At 54.3% G+C, this 14,570-nt stretch overlaps 8 protein-coding genes across 8 annotated transcripts; 5 read left to right on the top strand and 3 right to left on the bottom strand.

Moving 5' to 3' along the window:
- Window positions 1-599: 599 nt before the first annotated feature.
- Window positions 600-1,115, top strand: J4E88_000630 (uncharacterized protein; the record flags this gene model as incomplete). Its single annotated transcript, XM_049394304.1, has 2 exons — window positions 600-830; window positions 882-1,115. 2 exons carry the CDS (start codon window positions 600-602, stop codon window positions 1,113-1,115), a joined length of 465 nt encoding a protein of 154 aa, XP_049260133.1.
- Window positions 1,116-2,031: 916 nt separating this feature from the next.
- Window positions 2,032-2,967, top strand: J4E88_000631 (uncharacterized protein; the record flags this gene model as incomplete). The annotated part of the gene is made up of 2 exons (XM_049394305.1): window positions 2,032-2,813; window positions 2,865-2,967. The coding sequence occupies 2 exons, from the start codon at window positions 2,032-2,034 to the stop codon at window positions 2,965-2,967; spliced, it is 885 nt and encodes a 294-aa protein (XP_049260134.1).
- Window positions 2,968-3,987: 1,020 nt separating this feature from the next.
- On the top strand, window positions 3,988-5,161 carry J4E88_000632 (uncharacterized protein; the record flags this gene model as incomplete). The annotated part of the gene is made up of 2 exons (XM_049394306.1): window positions 3,988-4,381; window positions 4,461-5,161. 2 exons carry the CDS (start codon window positions 3,988-3,990, stop codon window positions 5,159-5,161), a joined length of 1,095 nt encoding a protein of 364 aa, XP_049260135.1.
- Window positions 5,162-6,421: 1,260 nt separating this feature from the next.
- Window positions 6,422-7,093, top strand: J4E88_000633 (uncharacterized protein; the record flags this gene model as incomplete). The annotated part of the gene is made up of 1 exon (XM_049394307.1): window positions 6,422-7,093. One exon carries the CDS (start codon window positions 6,422-6,424, stop codon window positions 7,091-7,093), a length of 672 nt encoding a protein of 223 aa, XP_049260136.1.
- A 613-nt stretch (window positions 7,094-7,706) lies between these two features.
- On the top strand, window positions 7,707-9,128 carry J4E88_000634 (uncharacterized protein; the record flags this gene model as incomplete). Its single annotated transcript, XM_049394308.1, has 2 exons — window positions 7,707-7,933; window positions 8,084-9,128. 2 exons carry the CDS (start codon window positions 7,707-7,709, stop codon window positions 9,126-9,128), a joined length of 1,272 nt encoding a protein of 423 aa, XP_049260137.1.
- A 1,161-nt stretch (window positions 9,129-10,289) lies between these two features.
- On the bottom strand, window positions 10,290-10,928 carry J4E88_000635 (uncharacterized protein; the record flags this gene model as incomplete). Its single annotated transcript, XM_049394309.1, has 1 exon — window positions 10,290-10,928. The coding sequence occupies one exon, from the start codon at window positions 10,926-10,928 to the stop codon at window positions 10,290-10,292; it is 639 nt and encodes a 212-aa protein (XP_049260138.1).
- A 442-nt stretch (window positions 10,929-11,370) lies between these two features.
- J4E88_000636 (uncharacterized protein) lies at window positions 11,371-12,046 on the bottom strand (the record flags this gene model as incomplete). Its single annotated transcript, XM_049394310.1, has 2 exons — window positions 11,371-11,753; window positions 11,791-12,046. The coding sequence occupies 2 exons, from the start codon at window positions 12,044-12,046 to the stop codon at window positions 11,371-11,373; spliced, it is 639 nt and encodes a 212-aa protein (XP_049260139.1).
- A 212-nt stretch (window positions 12,047-12,258) lies between these two features.
- On the bottom strand, window positions 12,259-14,085 carry J4E88_000637 (uncharacterized protein; the record flags this gene model as incomplete). The annotated part of the gene is made up of 2 exons (XM_049394311.1): window positions 12,259-12,572; window positions 12,636-14,085. 2 exons carry the CDS (start codon window positions 14,083-14,085, stop codon window positions 12,259-12,261), a joined length of 1,764 nt encoding a protein of 587 aa, XP_049260140.1.
- Between the last annotated feature and the right edge of the window lie 485 nt (window positions 14,086-14,570).

The following is a 14,570-nucleotide window of genomic DNA, read 5'->3' on the forward strand; positions in this document are numbered from 1 at the left end:
CAAGCGCTTATACGATGACTCGCCGTTGCGGAGAGACATTCAAAGGCAGCAAGACCGACAATGATCTCCCGAACAGGAAATTGGCGTGGCTGTGGTTTGTCACAGGGTGTCTGTCAATGATCTGATGCAGAAGATGCTTTCCATTTAGTCGACTGTTCATGTTCTCGGATCTCATTGACACGACTGTGCCCGGACTACCTAGGTATTCCAGCTCAGCGTGCCCTCACGTGCGTCACCAGCTGACTACACACCATCTCACCATGCACTAGCTCTGTAGCTGTCAGGCTCCCATGGAACTCGTTACCTGGTTCCACAAAGTCACAGCACATGCCACATAGATATCCGTAGAGCATCCGATCTCCTCCCATATAGCAACCCTGCCCAAGTGTTTACCCGGCTGTGCCCCTCGCCTTCGTCATCCCGCCCACCTGACGCGCACGTGCCGCGCCGTCACCTCCAGGTCCAAAGCTTCACTCCACATCCCAAGATAGCAATCGCGCTTGGGCGCAGCAGCGGGAGCCACAACCATCGGCCCCTCAAACGCTTCACCGCTAGCTCCCCGCCACCTTTCTCCCCTTGCACCCGCGCCAACAGCACGTATGACCGGCGGCGACCAACAACGAGTGGCCACCTCTGACTATCGCTCTGATTACCGCCACGGTCTCGACACAACTCCCACGCCGCAGCAGCCCTCGGTTCACGCGTCGGATCGCCTGTCCATCACTATGGGCCTCACGTACAACATCTACCTCAACTCGACCACGTCGCGCATCTACGGCTGCAAGAACTGCAAGACGCATCTCTCCAACCACGACGACATACTCAGCAGGGTGAGCGCATATTGAACTCCCACACGTAGCCATATCGCTAACCGTCATGAGAACTTCCGCGGTCAACACGGCAAGGCGTACCTCTTCGATACCGTCGTCAACATCACCGAGTCGGACCCCAACGAGCGCAATATGACCACGGGACGTCACATAGTACGCGACATCCACTGCCGCCAATGCAAGGAGACTGTCGGCTGGAAATACGATAAGGCGTATGAAGCCAGTGAAAAGTACAAGGAGGGCAAGTTCATCTTGGAGGAAGAGCTTCTGTGCACCGTCACCTGAAGACGGAACTCTACTACGCAGCATCGACGTCATGTTGAAAGGGCATTTGCTAGGAGTTTTGGATTGGATACTGCGATACGGCTTGTTTACCCGGATGGTGTTTACACGCTTGGATTTTGGTGAGCTTTGGACAAGGCGTTCATGTGGATTCACATGGTATGTTGCACTCTATAGCGTTGTTGCAATTTCCTATCGATATACTGAAGTACTGGTGCGGAAGGAGGCGGAGAGCTACGTCGAGCTTCAAGCTTGTCGGAGTCCGTCGCGAACCGGGGCACCCGACAGCAACCCAAGACGCGGGTCGAAACATTCCTTGGTCTTCCTCTCAGGATTCGCGTACTATCTTAGCGATTTTTATCTAGGCTACTATACACGCCTGCAGCCAATGTGCTCTCACTGCCCATCCTCTCTACCCCGCAGTCGAACCTCGGCGGGGTAGGAGCTACCACACCACATCATCACCGAGGAGCATTTCGCGCCTCCGATGTCGTCAGGGCGTGCGCCCTGTACTTAGTCCACAAGCTCCACTTGGTTGCAGGCAGTTTCTTGAAATACATCTGCTTTTCTCCTGAATCTCCTGATCACAATCTTTTCTTTTGACTTTCCATAACGATAATAACTCCTAACAACATACCAAGAGGCACGGCATGAAAGCAGTCGTATTCAAGGGACCGGGGAAGGTGGTGATTGAAGACAGACCAATTCCGAAGATTCAAGATGCAGGAGATATTATCGTGAAAGTTGAAAAGGCACGTATGCTAATCAATACCATCACCTCCTACTAATTATTATTCTTCAGACGGCGTTATGCGGCAGGTACTGAAAGTCACCACCTATAACAACAGCATCTCTGACATTTACTCCAAGCGAATTACACGTATTCCGCGGTCATCAGCCATCTGCTACCGACTTTGTGATGGGCCATGAGTTTACCGGCCACGTTCACGAAATAGGCTCATCGGTAAAGAGCTTGAAAGTTGGCGACCATGTTGTCTCTCCTTTCACAACGTGCTGTGGCGAGTGTTTCTACTGCACCCACGGCTTCTCCTCGCGATGCGTCAAATGTCAGCTTTTTGGATGTCCTGCCCTAGACGGTGGCCAGGCAGAATACGTCCGAATTCCCCTCGCAGACTCCACAGCCGTCAAAGCACCACCTGGCATCAAAGACGAGGCACTGGTTCTTATGGCAGACATCTTCCCAACAGGCATGTTTGCAGCTAAGAACGGCTTCCAATATTCCACTCTCGAGGAGATCAAAGACAGTGTTGTTGTGCTTATTGGCTGCGGTCCTGTAGCTCTCTGCGCGCTGTGCAACATCACCGACTACAAGCCAAAGCACATTCTCGCTGTTGACTCAGTACCTTCGCGCCTCGAACTTGCCAAGTCACTGGGTGCGGAACCCTGGAACTTCCAGACTGATCGCGAGGGTCTCGATAAGCGCGTCAAGGAGCTCACAGACGGCCGTGGAGCAGACATTGTCATCGAAGTGGTCGGTCTGTCTCCTGCGCTTCGAATGGGATACGAATTGATCCGACCCTGGGGCGTCATCAGCTCGGTCGGAGTCCACAACGGCGAGATACCCTGGTCTGGAAATGAGGCCTACGGAAAGAACGTCAGAGTTCAGATGGGAAGGTGCCCTGTGAGAAGCGTGTTTGAAGAAGCACTCGACAGCTTAAAGAGGCATCAGGATAAGCTTGGGTGAGTTTGATGATAATACAGGAGTGTAACTCGCTGACTAATATGTGACAGCTTTATGGCTGATAAAGTCATGCCGTTGAGCGACGCCATTGAGGGCTACGAGTTGTTCGACAAGATGAAGGTGCAGAAGGTCGTTTTCGAGGCGCAAAAGTAGGGCGCATGCAGGTTGACTGCATTGAGTGGTGTTGAGGCGGTGTGAGGCTATGATACGGCGTTTGAGAGAGTGGATAAAGCACGAGCTGGCGTTGTTGATGTGTGAGCGCGCATTGGGTGGTGTTGGGAGGCCGCTGCATACGCAGGCGTGGTGAAGGCCTAGTCTCAATCGAACAATGGAAGGCAGAAATCCCGCGCATCTCGGCCAATCATCGAATTCAGCGGCACGATACATTCACATTCTAGTCGTGGCTAGCCAGTACCCTGAAAATGCTGGATTTAGCTGCATCTTCGCGGGGCCTTGGCCGTTTTCGGGGCTCGTGCACGCGGGGTCTATTCTGTTCTGTGTTCGGTGATGGGGCGCGCGAGAGTTGCGAACAGCTTGATGCATTCACGCCGGCATGCAGGCCATGCATGGTGATTGCTCCCGTAGATTCAGTGCCGCCTGCTGCACGAGGACAGCGATTGCGCCGAATCCCCTGCAGTGTCTCCCAGCACCTGCAATGTTTGTGAATAGGGCAAGGCTCGTCCGTCTCGCTAAGGAAAGCTACATCCTGCCGCCCTAATATTGCGCAGACCCAGGGCTTCGTCTCCCCTCCGTCACCTTACCTCCACTCTATCTGCACGCTCAAAGAGGTTCCGCCAACACGCCTCTTCTCTTCTCCCACGCGTCCCCCAATCCTCCTCTCCGCTCCCTCCCACCTACCCTTGCGCCCTCCCCCTCTTACCTATCTGTCCGCTATCCCGCACCGACCACCTCCCCCGCCACTTCCGTAGTCGCCAGTGAGTAGCTTCCATGCACACTCCCAAACACGAGCCTTTGACACAATTGCTGATACGTAGCACGATAGCCTCGACACTTTCGACTCGTCCTCTCCTACCCCTCCGCCGCAGCACACCCAGCTCTCTTCTCTGTCTCCGCGACCCACCTTCTTCTCTTGTAAGTATCGCGATAGTGCGCGCGTCGCAAAACTACGTCACTGACCGCAGCTGCAGCCCGTCCCTAGGCCATCCCCACAACATGTCCTCAGAAGAGCCCCAACCCGGCCCCGGTCAGGATGCTAGCCGCGTCGCCGACCAGCTGGACCGCCTCAACATGGACGGCGAGGGCGAAGTAGTCCCGCGCACCGAAGAGGAATACGCTGAGTCGCAGCTTACCCTCCGAGCCATTGTTTCGTCCAAGGAGGCCGGAGTCATCATAGGCAAGGCGGGCAAGAACGTCGCTGACCTGCGCGACGAGACTGGTGTGCGCGCCGGTGTCAGCAAGGTCGTCCAAGGTGTCCATGACCGCGTCCTCTCCGTCACCGGTAGCCTCTCTGGCATCTCCAAGGCTTATGGCCTAGTCGCCAAAGGTCTGCTCGAGGGCGCCCCTGCTATGGGCATGGGCGGCGTTATCCGCACCGACGGCACTCATCGTACGTACAATTGCGACACCCCGGCGCTTCCCAGCGACATGGCTGCGTTCAAGCGCTGATACCAAGCTAACTTCTGTAGCCATCCGCCTGCTCATCTCGCACAACCAAATGGGCACCATCATTGGTCGCCAGGGCCTGAAGATCAAGCAGATCCAGGATGCCTCCGGCGTGCGCATGGTCGCACAGAAGGAGATGCTCCCCCAGTCCACCGAGCGCATCGTCGAAGTCCAGGGCTCGCCCGGTGGTATCGAGAAGGCTATCTGGGAGATTGGCAAGTGCCTCATCGACGACCACGAGCGCGGCTACGGCACTGTCCTCTACAACCCCGCCGTCAGGGTTCAGCCTGGTGCTGGTCCGGTCCCTCTGTCCAACGGTGGTGGCGCACCCGCAGGTGGTATGGGCGGACGCTCGTACAACCGCACTGGTCACGGCGCTGACTTCAGTGACGCGCCTCCTGCCTTTTCTCGACGATCTGGCTCCGATGCCGCCAGCAGGCCCCCGCCCCCAACGCACACCGAGGATGGCGAAGAGATGCAGACCCAGAACATCAGCATCCCGTCTGACATGGTCGGCTGTATCATCGGACGCGGCGGTAGCAAGATCAGCGAGATCCGCAAGACGTCCAACGCCCGCATCTCCATCGCCAAGGCACCTCACGATGACACCGGCGAGCGCATGTTCACCATCACTGGTAGTGCCAGTGCCAATGAGAAGGCGCTCTATCTGCTGTACGAGAACTTGGAAGCCGAGAAGATGCGCCGCAGCCAGGCCCAGGAGTAGACCGCTCTCTAGCGCATCTGCTACCCAACGTCGGCGCCGTTGGGTATTGCCAACCCTCTTGGGAGGTGCAAGATAGCTTGAGGCCGTGCAGGCCTCGCTGTCAGTCGCCAGCTCTTCACATCCGTCGCCATCTGCATTCATGTCTCCCGAAACGGAGACCACGAAAACCGACAACAAAAGCATGGAATTGCTGAATTTCTTACTTGCTGTTACTGATGGATACCACGGATTGTCTGGAGCATTATTTACTTTTCTTACTATTGTCGAGAGAGAACTGAGTGCACGCTGAGCGGCTCACGAATGTCATGACGTTATGGCCTTTGATATCCGGATAGTACATCTGCTCAAGGGTAGCAGCTCTGACATCCATCTTTGGGTTTTCTTGGCGAAGAAGAGTTGGGAAGAAGTGAGAAGCTTCTCACCACGTCCCGAGCTCTACTCCGACACTCCGATGTACCTTCCTAATCACTCCCTCACTCCTTACCCGAAACCCTTCCCTCTCCCTTGCTCCCCTACCGACACTCCGATACAAACAAACAACATCTACTACCAATATTTAGAATTCTATGATGATAGTGTCTAGACTGCGAACTACTCGTAACGTGATGTGGTACTTGCGAACGTTTGATGATGGTGCTGCCCAAGGGGAAATGAGTGCAGTATTGCACGTGCAGAACGAGGCTGCCCAGATGTTCCGAACCGTTGGACCCTCCAATCGGGAATACGTCATTAGTGTCACGCTCGGACGCTGAGCACCTGAGCACGATGTCTTCGCCACAACAACTGAGCTTTCCACAGAGTGTTCAGCAGTGAAAGGAAGGTGTTCCGTCCAAGAAGTCCTTGGGGCAGCACAAGCTCGAACGACAAACGCTGCAGGCGCGGGATGCTCGCCCACGGTGAGGTTCGGCAGGCAGGCTTCGTGTGCCTCGCTAATCCTTCCAGGATCGCCCAGACGCCAGACGCGGGCAGGCGGTAGACTAGGGCAGAGACAGATTTGGCACCCCGACTGATTTCCGAAGGCTGGGTAGTAGCTGTTTCTTTTCAGGAGCTAGCTCTTCTAGGAAGGGGTGCATGATGGTTAAAGATGATTTCTTGACCGCATGTTCCCTCTCTGCCTCGCTTCTGCTCCTCCACAATATTCCTTACTCCATCCGCAACTCCCCTACCAGACGACACCATACGGATTCACGGTTTGAAGCCTAAGAGACTTGACACCGCCTACAAAGCACACGCCACTCTCAACTGAGCACCACGACTATCATGGCGCCCATCCAAACGCAGACGATTACCCCTCACCAATTCAGCAACCCAGTCACTGTCATTCGAGCATCAGGACGCATATCGAAGCCACCAGCGCGATCAACGCGTACGCAGACCAAAGCACTGTTGTCTCATTCGCCACAAATACCTACCGCCCACCCAGACATCGACATCAGTCTGCTCCGTAACAAGTTGCTTCTTCAGTGCCGCCAGTACATCCCTTCAGAGCTTCTCCACGAAGCACTGGCAGACGGCATCTACTCACGCGCAACACACTGGATCACGCCCTCCTCCAACGCTGCGTCAAAGTTCGGCAAGCGGAAGCGCTACTACGTCTTGCATAGCGCAAACTTTACGTTTCAATCCATGGGCAGCGCGTGGGAAGCGCGGATTCTATCTAGAGGCAGCCAGCCTATCGATGCAGGAAACGGAGTAGTCGTCTTCGTCAAGGAGAGGAAAGAATGGGACGCATTCATGGCGGGGTACAGAAGGCAAGGAAAGCGAGCGGGGCAGCTGATGAGGCTCAAGCAAAAGGATACGGAGCGAGGGTGGAGAGATGCGTGGAAGAGGAAATGCGGGATGGAGGAGGGCGGCGGCAAGGAAGTCAACGCTGGGCCAATGTGGGTGCTGGTCAAGAGCGCTGTTTCGAAGATTGTCAGAGGTGAGGCGTGAGCTTGCATTCTGGGCCCCGGAACAGAGTGGGGGCTGCATCTGCTGGCGTTTGGCCTTGGATCTTCTTTTTTAGCGAGCATATTTTCACGACCTTATGAACGGCTGGAGCGGTAAGCGCGGAGAAGGCTTTGATGCCTTTTCCAGACTATGCGTAGATACCTTCTCCCACAATAAATGACACAATCTCATGAGAACTCAGTCGGCAGATTCGCGCCCTTTGCATCGTGTGTGTGCTCCTCCAGCTCGCAGTGAAGCGGCGCTCCACACACTAGCGAGTGGGTGGCGCGCCCCGGTCGAGTCGATCCCTGAGGCTCAAACACGGCCCGTGCTCGCTTCTAACTCCGTCTTAGCCCCGGCCCGGCCACTGATGCCACGGTTGAAGCTTAGGAACTGCCTATGGCGCAGGTGTAATCTAAACCTGAAGCCAGGTGTACACTTTCCACTGACCCACAGTCGCCCAAGAAACATTGTTTCTTTGTATCCTTCGCGCATCATCATCGCGCAATCCACTTCTTTACACACAGCGCGACACGCTACAACACGAACGCGGCGCGCGCCTTCCTCAATCAACACCCACGACGTCACTAGCGATACCCACGATACAGCACATACAATGGCGGAAGCTTCTCGTCGCAAGGCCAACGAGACGAATGGAAACGCGAAGGGAGATGTGCACCAACTGGGTGGCGCCCACCAATTGGACGGCGCGGGCCGCGCGGCGCATTCGATCGAGCAGAAGCTGGAAGAGCAAGCAGAGCTCCATGCGCGGAACCCTCAGGAGCAAAAGGAAGCAGGGCTCTTCCAGCTGGTAATCTGTGTCGCTGGTATATATGGAAGTTTGTAAGTCACCCTGGAGCCTACGTTGATGTCATGTCGCCTACTTTGTACGTTTTTATGTCCATGTAGGCTGCAGACCTGTTCAGCTTTTTTCGTGTATGAGGCGGTCACAATGTACAACAGTACATTGGGAACATAGCTAACACAGGATAGTATGACCTGGGCATGGATCCAAGAGCGATTGACAACCACCACCCACGGCCCCAGCAACCAGCGCTTCACGTACTCCATCTTCCTCAACACCGTCCAATCCGCCTTCGCTGCCATCACCGGCCTCCTCTACCTCAACCTGTCCGCGAAGAAAGACCCCAAGACCGGCGTGCGCAAGGTGCTACCCATCTTCCCCTCGAAGGACATACTCATGCCGCTCCTTGGAATCGCCGTCACATCGTCGCTTGCGTCCCCCTTCGGATACGCAAGTCTCAAGCACATTGACTACGTCACCTTCATCCTAGCCAAGAGCTGCAAACTGCTCCCGGTCATGTTCCTCCACATCTCACTCTTCCAGAAGCGATACCCCATGTACAAGTACGCCGTCGTCGGTTTCGTAACCCTCGGTGTCGCGGTCTTTACACTACACAGCCCGTCCACAGCGAAGAAGGCCGCGAAGAAGGGTGTAAGCGCAGACGCCTCGCAAACTATTGGTCTAATACTGCTCGGCGTGAATCTCCTCTTCGACGGTCTTACGAACACGGTTCAAGATCACATCTTCAGCAGTTTTAAAGGTTTCACCGGACCCCAGATGATGTGCGCCCAGAACATCATGTCAACAGCACTGACAGTATCCTACCTCCTCATCACACCTCTTCTTGCCTCCACTCCCCTCGCTGGCTGGATCGGCCTTGACCCACGCTCCTCATCCGGTGAACTCTCCGACGCGCTCTCGTTTATAACCACATACCCCGCTGTCGGCTGGGACGTCCTCATGTTCTCCGCCTGTGGCGCTATAGGTCAGGTCTTCATTTTCCACACCCTGGCCCACTTTAGCTCGTTGCTGCTTGTTACAGTGACGGTTACGAGGAAGATGCTGACCATGGTTTGGAGTGTGTGGTGGTTCGGTCATGAGATTACTGGCATGCAGTGGCTAGGTGTTGGACTGGTGTTTGGTGGTATTGGTGCGGAGGCAGCAGTTGGGAGGAGGGAGAAGGCGAAGAAGGCTGCGGCTAAGAAGTTGGAGGAGGAGAAGAGGAAACGATAGATTTCGTGAGTTGGGGCACATATTTTTGAGAGTACTAGAGGATAATTTGACTTCATAAAGCGATAGACGATCCTTGTGCAGTTGATAGAGAATACCGTTTTTCTTAGACGAGCTTCAATTCATGAGCTCGGACAGCAGTCAAGCTGAGCCTTACTCATCTGTACCACCACGCCCCATTTACCCCACTTCCTCTTTGAGAGCTCCAACACAAACCGCGCACTCTCTCTATTAGCAGCAAGTATCAAGACATACGCAGTACACACTCCAAACCATGTCACAAGAACCTCTCCTGCCTTCCTACGGCGCAGCCACCCAGCGCCCCCGCTCAAGCGAATACCGTCTTGTTGCAAAGCACACCAATGCCGCTCGCGCGCTGATGAATACTCTCTTCGTGTTTGTCTCCTGTGTCAGCGCCATCTTTGCGACTATCTGGGCAAGTCGAAGCAGTGGTACAAAAGCGGATCCTGTAAGTAATCAAACCGATTGAATAGTCCTCTATTGACGTCTCACGCAGCCTCACACCCCACACATCGGCACTGCGCCCCTCCTTCCGTATTTCGCATCCATTTCTCTCGTAGTATCAACATGCTTCTGGATCGCCTATCTCGTGTTCATCGCGCATGACAAAGAAAGCGGCTCGGCTCTCAAGCGCAAGATCACTATCGGTGTTGCGATTGCTGGGAAGGCGGTGCTCGCAGCGGCTCATGTGGCGATCTGGCAGGCATACAAGATGTGGTGTGGAGGGCTTGAGACACCGAATTGGGCAGTAGTGTTCATGGCGGCGCAGGCTTGGTTCGATGTGGTGTTCGTGGGGATTCACGGGTGGGTGATGTGAACGCTTGTGGTGACAAGAAGGGTCATGTTGCGATGAAGGCGTCGATGCAACAGCTTGGTGTGATTCAGCTCAGTTGTCTGGAGATCAACGCCCTTCCAAGCTTATGGGAATTTACGGAAGTCACACGTCCAGTTGGGTCAGCAGCTCGCGCTAAAATCTTAGCGATCGTGGAATTGGAAGCTACGTGCCAGTATCCATCTCTCACACTCCCGCCGACATCACCTCCCGATAACAAGAGGCTACCTCGAACATGTATCTCTGCTGACTATAGCTCCGTGTAATCTTTCAATCAGGACGGCAACACAGGATTGTTCTCCCCTGGCGTCCTAGTCTCCGTCACCAGCACTATTACCTGCGTCATCGTCGGATTCTTTCACTTCCCTTTTCTTCGCAATCAGATACGCGATCTCGATCTGCATATCCGGTTCCGAAAAGCTCCTCACGGCTTCTCGAAACTCTGCGAAGTTCTCTCGAGCAATATCCTTGAAAGTCTTGTTGACGCCCTCGTACAGCTGTATCAGGTCCTTGTCATCTGCTTCGTTCCAATGTTTGCTGCATGTTCGTTGCATGTTGCTCCACTTATTGGCAAACCTTTTGCTGTTCTGATTCTCAAAGAAGAGACGCAAGTCGCCGGTCACAACATCGCTGTGCCGCATCATCATGTGCCGTATGATACAGAGTAGCGCATAGAGGTCGCGGACATCGAACGACTCATTCTTCGGCCTCGCTGTCTGTGAGCCACCTTTGCAAAGAGATACCGGCCAACCTATCTCACTCAAATCCGTATGTAACCCATCTCTCTCGAGTTGATCAAGGTCTAACGAGTCGAGCGCTCGGTTGCGTCGTGCGACCAGATCCCGGATTTCCTCGATGTCGTTCAGCGCTTGGTTATCAGTTAGTCGCGGTGTAGGCGTCATACTTGGGTCTGGCGCGGGAACATCTGCATTAGATGGTGCGGAAGCCATGGTTGGTGCCATTAGGAATGACACAGGATTTGACTTGCAATTGTTATATAACACTTTCTGTTTGCTAGCAAGCCGATTAGATGCGATATAGGTCTGTGGGACGGGGTCACTCTTGTCACTAGCTACCATTGTGGCCCTTGATTGGCATCGACGCAGGACGTAACTTGTCGTCTACCCTTTCGTTTGACAGAGCACGCGACATCGTAGGCGATATTTCCGACAATCCTCAACATAGCCTCCGATATTCAGTAAATTCTGATCACTTCAGTCTCTTGCTATTTCAGAACTTATGGCGATGCTACAAACACAGTTAGTAAGCGCCAGCGGCCAAAACTTCAGGTCACATCATCCTATTGTTATGGAATTTATTGAATCGAGATGAACTGATCCATTGCCCTACATTGGAGCGTCCCAGATAGAAATCATGCGGACTCTATGTGCGCTATTCCTGAATCTCACCCTCGAGCTCGCCTCCATCCCGCCCCCTTGGCCGAGCTTTATCCAGAGCTTTATACTGCGCAAGACACTGACTAGCCCTCATACCAATGAAGATGCACTCAGCCAAATCCTCAATCTTCAGCAATTCCCTCCTCCTCAGCGTCAAGAGTAGCTGATCATCCACGGCCTGCCACCCCCAGTTCAGCCCGCCTTCGCAGCCCTTGATTGAGTCAAGAGACTGCCAGACTGTTGGCCAACCGTACTTTTGAAACAGCCCGCGTATCTGGCTCTGAACTTCCTCTGATACAGGCAGCTTGGAGAGGACAAAACCTTTGTACTGTTCCAGTAGCTGTGTTGCAGATGCATCAGAATCGTTCAATGCGTCAGCTGATCAGCATTAAGCAGAATAGCGAGGGATATTTACCTGCATCCTCATCTCCCCGTCCGGCTCTAGCATTAGCTTCAGCTCGTGAAATAGCCGCGCGCAGTTGCTTGGGAACTTCTGAATCGGCATATGCTTTAGCTGCTGCGAATCGAGGATCGCCTTTAAACTTTCCCACACGTCCGTCAGCAACATTCTTAGCGGCAACCTGGTCCTGAACTCTGTTGTGGATGGCTTGAGCCTCGGCATCGCTGAGTATCTCGCTCGTGTTGATGAAAGCTCCGTCAGGTGAAAACATGATGGATTGATTAAGAGCAGTTGACTTCTGAGTCAGAACCCCAGGCTCATTGAGTTCCTTTTCAATGGAGAAGCAGCATCGATTGCTTCCCTTACCACGCTGCTTCACCATGTGCTCAGACTTCACGCGTGGTGCAGACACATGACTCCGCATCTGTGTTTGTGACTGAGAGGCCCCATGGAGGAGGTATGATACGTTTTCCATGAGCACAGCTACTCTACACTGCCCTTCCTCGCCCACTCCCTAAGGACATTCTTCTGTATTTTCCCTGTGCTCGTCTTAGGCAACTCCTTGACAACCACAACCTCCCTGGGCACCATGAAGCGACTGATGTTGCTGTTCTCTTTGGCCCACTGAATCACCTCTCCACCCAATGTGTCGCTGTTTGTGCCGTCCTTTGTGGTAACAAAAGCCTTGGGCCGCTCGCCCCAGTGTGAGTCCGGCACGGCGCAGACGCCGACTTCGAGGATGGAGGGGTGCGTGGAAAGCATAGCTTCGAGCGCTACGCTGGAGATGTTCTCGCCGCCTGTGAGCCATTCGGTTAGCAAGTCGCTTCAAAAGAGTGAGGTTCGGAAAGTCAACAACATACCACTGATGATGATATCCTTCGCACGATCCAAAATCTGGATTGCTCCATCTGGATGCCAAACAGCTAGGTCGCCTGTATGCAACCAGCCGCCCTCCCACAACTTGCGCGTCGCTTCGGCATCTTTGTAGTAGCCCTTTGCGCAGATGTTGCCTTCGAAGATGACTTCCCCAATCTCTTTGCCGTTTCTTTCCACGTCAGTGAGGACACCTTCCGGCTGCTCAGTCTTGATGACTCGCGTCGCTTTGCCCATGATAAAGCCGTGGCCTTGTCGTGCCATACGATCGTATTTCGTCTTCTCGGGGAGCGTTTCCCATTCGGGCATGTGGTAGCCTTTCGTGATCGGACCGTACGTTTCCGTAAGACCGTAGACGTGGACGGGGTGTAGGTTCAAGTTGGACATCTGTTCGAAGAGCCATGCGCTCGGTGGGCTTGCGGCTACGGTGACTCTGACTGGCTGGGGTAGGCGCTCTGCTTCCTTCGCTGCGCAGAGTAAGGTGTTGACGGTTGGTGCGGCGTTGAAATGCGTGATGCCTTCCTCCTTGAGCAGGCGCCAGATCTCTGCGTAGTCGATCTTGCGGAGGCAATAGTGCGTTCCTCGGACGGCGGTAACTGACCACGGGAATGTCCAGCCCGTCGCGTGGAACATTGGCAGAGTCCAGAGATACTTTGCGCGGCCTGTATGATAGTTCAGCCCAGACTCGATGACATTGCCCATGGCAGCAAGGTAGACGCCGCGATGTGTGTATTCGACCCCCTTCGGCCGTGCTGTTGTTCCGCTGGTGTATGCGAGTGCCATGACGTCTTCTTCGTCCTTCGCCTGCGACTCCAGATCTGCCCAGCCCTTGCCTCCTTGCTCAATATCGTACTTCAATCCCTCGAGTACTGCATCGTCGAAAGGGCCCGAGAGTTCACCTTCTGTCGCATCCGTGTCTGTGTCAATCAGTATGGGTACGTTTGGTCTTTCCTTCTTGTATTCGTCCAATAAGCCCACAAACTCGGCATCCGCAATGATCATGTCCACGTCCGAGTGCTGGAAGATGTAACTGATGTCATCATGCTTCAACCGGTAGTTGATAGCGACATTCACACCTCCAGCCGCCGCGATACCGAATGTGCTCTCCAGGAATGCTGGTGTGTTCGTCGCCAATATGCCGACTTTCTTATACCCGTGTTTCCTCAGGTAGTATGCCAGCCCTCGTGCGCGGTCCGCAGCTTCAGCGTAAGAGCGCCGTAGGATCTTGCCGTTCGCCGTCTTGTGGTATATTGCCATGGCGTCTGGCTCGATTTGCGCCGCGCGCCAGAGGAACCATGTTGGGCTGAGGGTGTGGAAGTTGTGTCGATGATGGTATTCGTGGCTGTCGCCGGGATGGATGGGCGGTGGCCCAGGGACAGGGTTGGCGGACGTGAAATGCGACGCGAGTTGCTTGAGACGATCTTTAGCACCTTCCATTGTATCTGCACAAGGATCTGGTGAATCAACGTTCTAACAGCAACTTATATGTACGCGACGGAAATATTGATCTACAGTTTGGCCCAGCTGAGCTGAAGCTACAGACGCCAGAGTGCGGAGTAGCTCCGCTGTGGGACGAGATGCGAGAGATGTCCGAGGTCTTGAGCGATGAGAGGGCTGCAGGACGCGATTTTTGACAGGGGTGTGCGACAGCGGAAAGAAGAATGTCGCGATACTCTGAACAACGTGTTCTAATACGTTTCTTACAGGGCGCAATGACTGACAGCCGACCCTGAAGCTCCCAGCCATGGGGAAATCTGGGGAAGGGTACCGGTTCCGGTGCGGCACGACGTCACAGCCGAGGTTAAGCGCCAGTAGGCATACCCTATCCTCCCGACCGCGTCGGATAGCAGACACATTGGACTACGAGGCTGTTATGCAAGGTACCTGTCCATTTCGTCACGGCAGGGTGGATGCAAAGCATA

This window comes from Alternaria novae-zelandiae (assembly GCF_023758075.1).
Source record: "Alternaria novae-zelandiae strain BMP 2774 chromosome Unknown scaffold_1, whole genome shotgun sequence".
Lineage (NCBI taxonomy): Eukaryota > Fungi > Ascomycota > Dothideomycetes > Pleosporales > Pleosporaceae > Alternaria > Alternaria novae-zelandiae.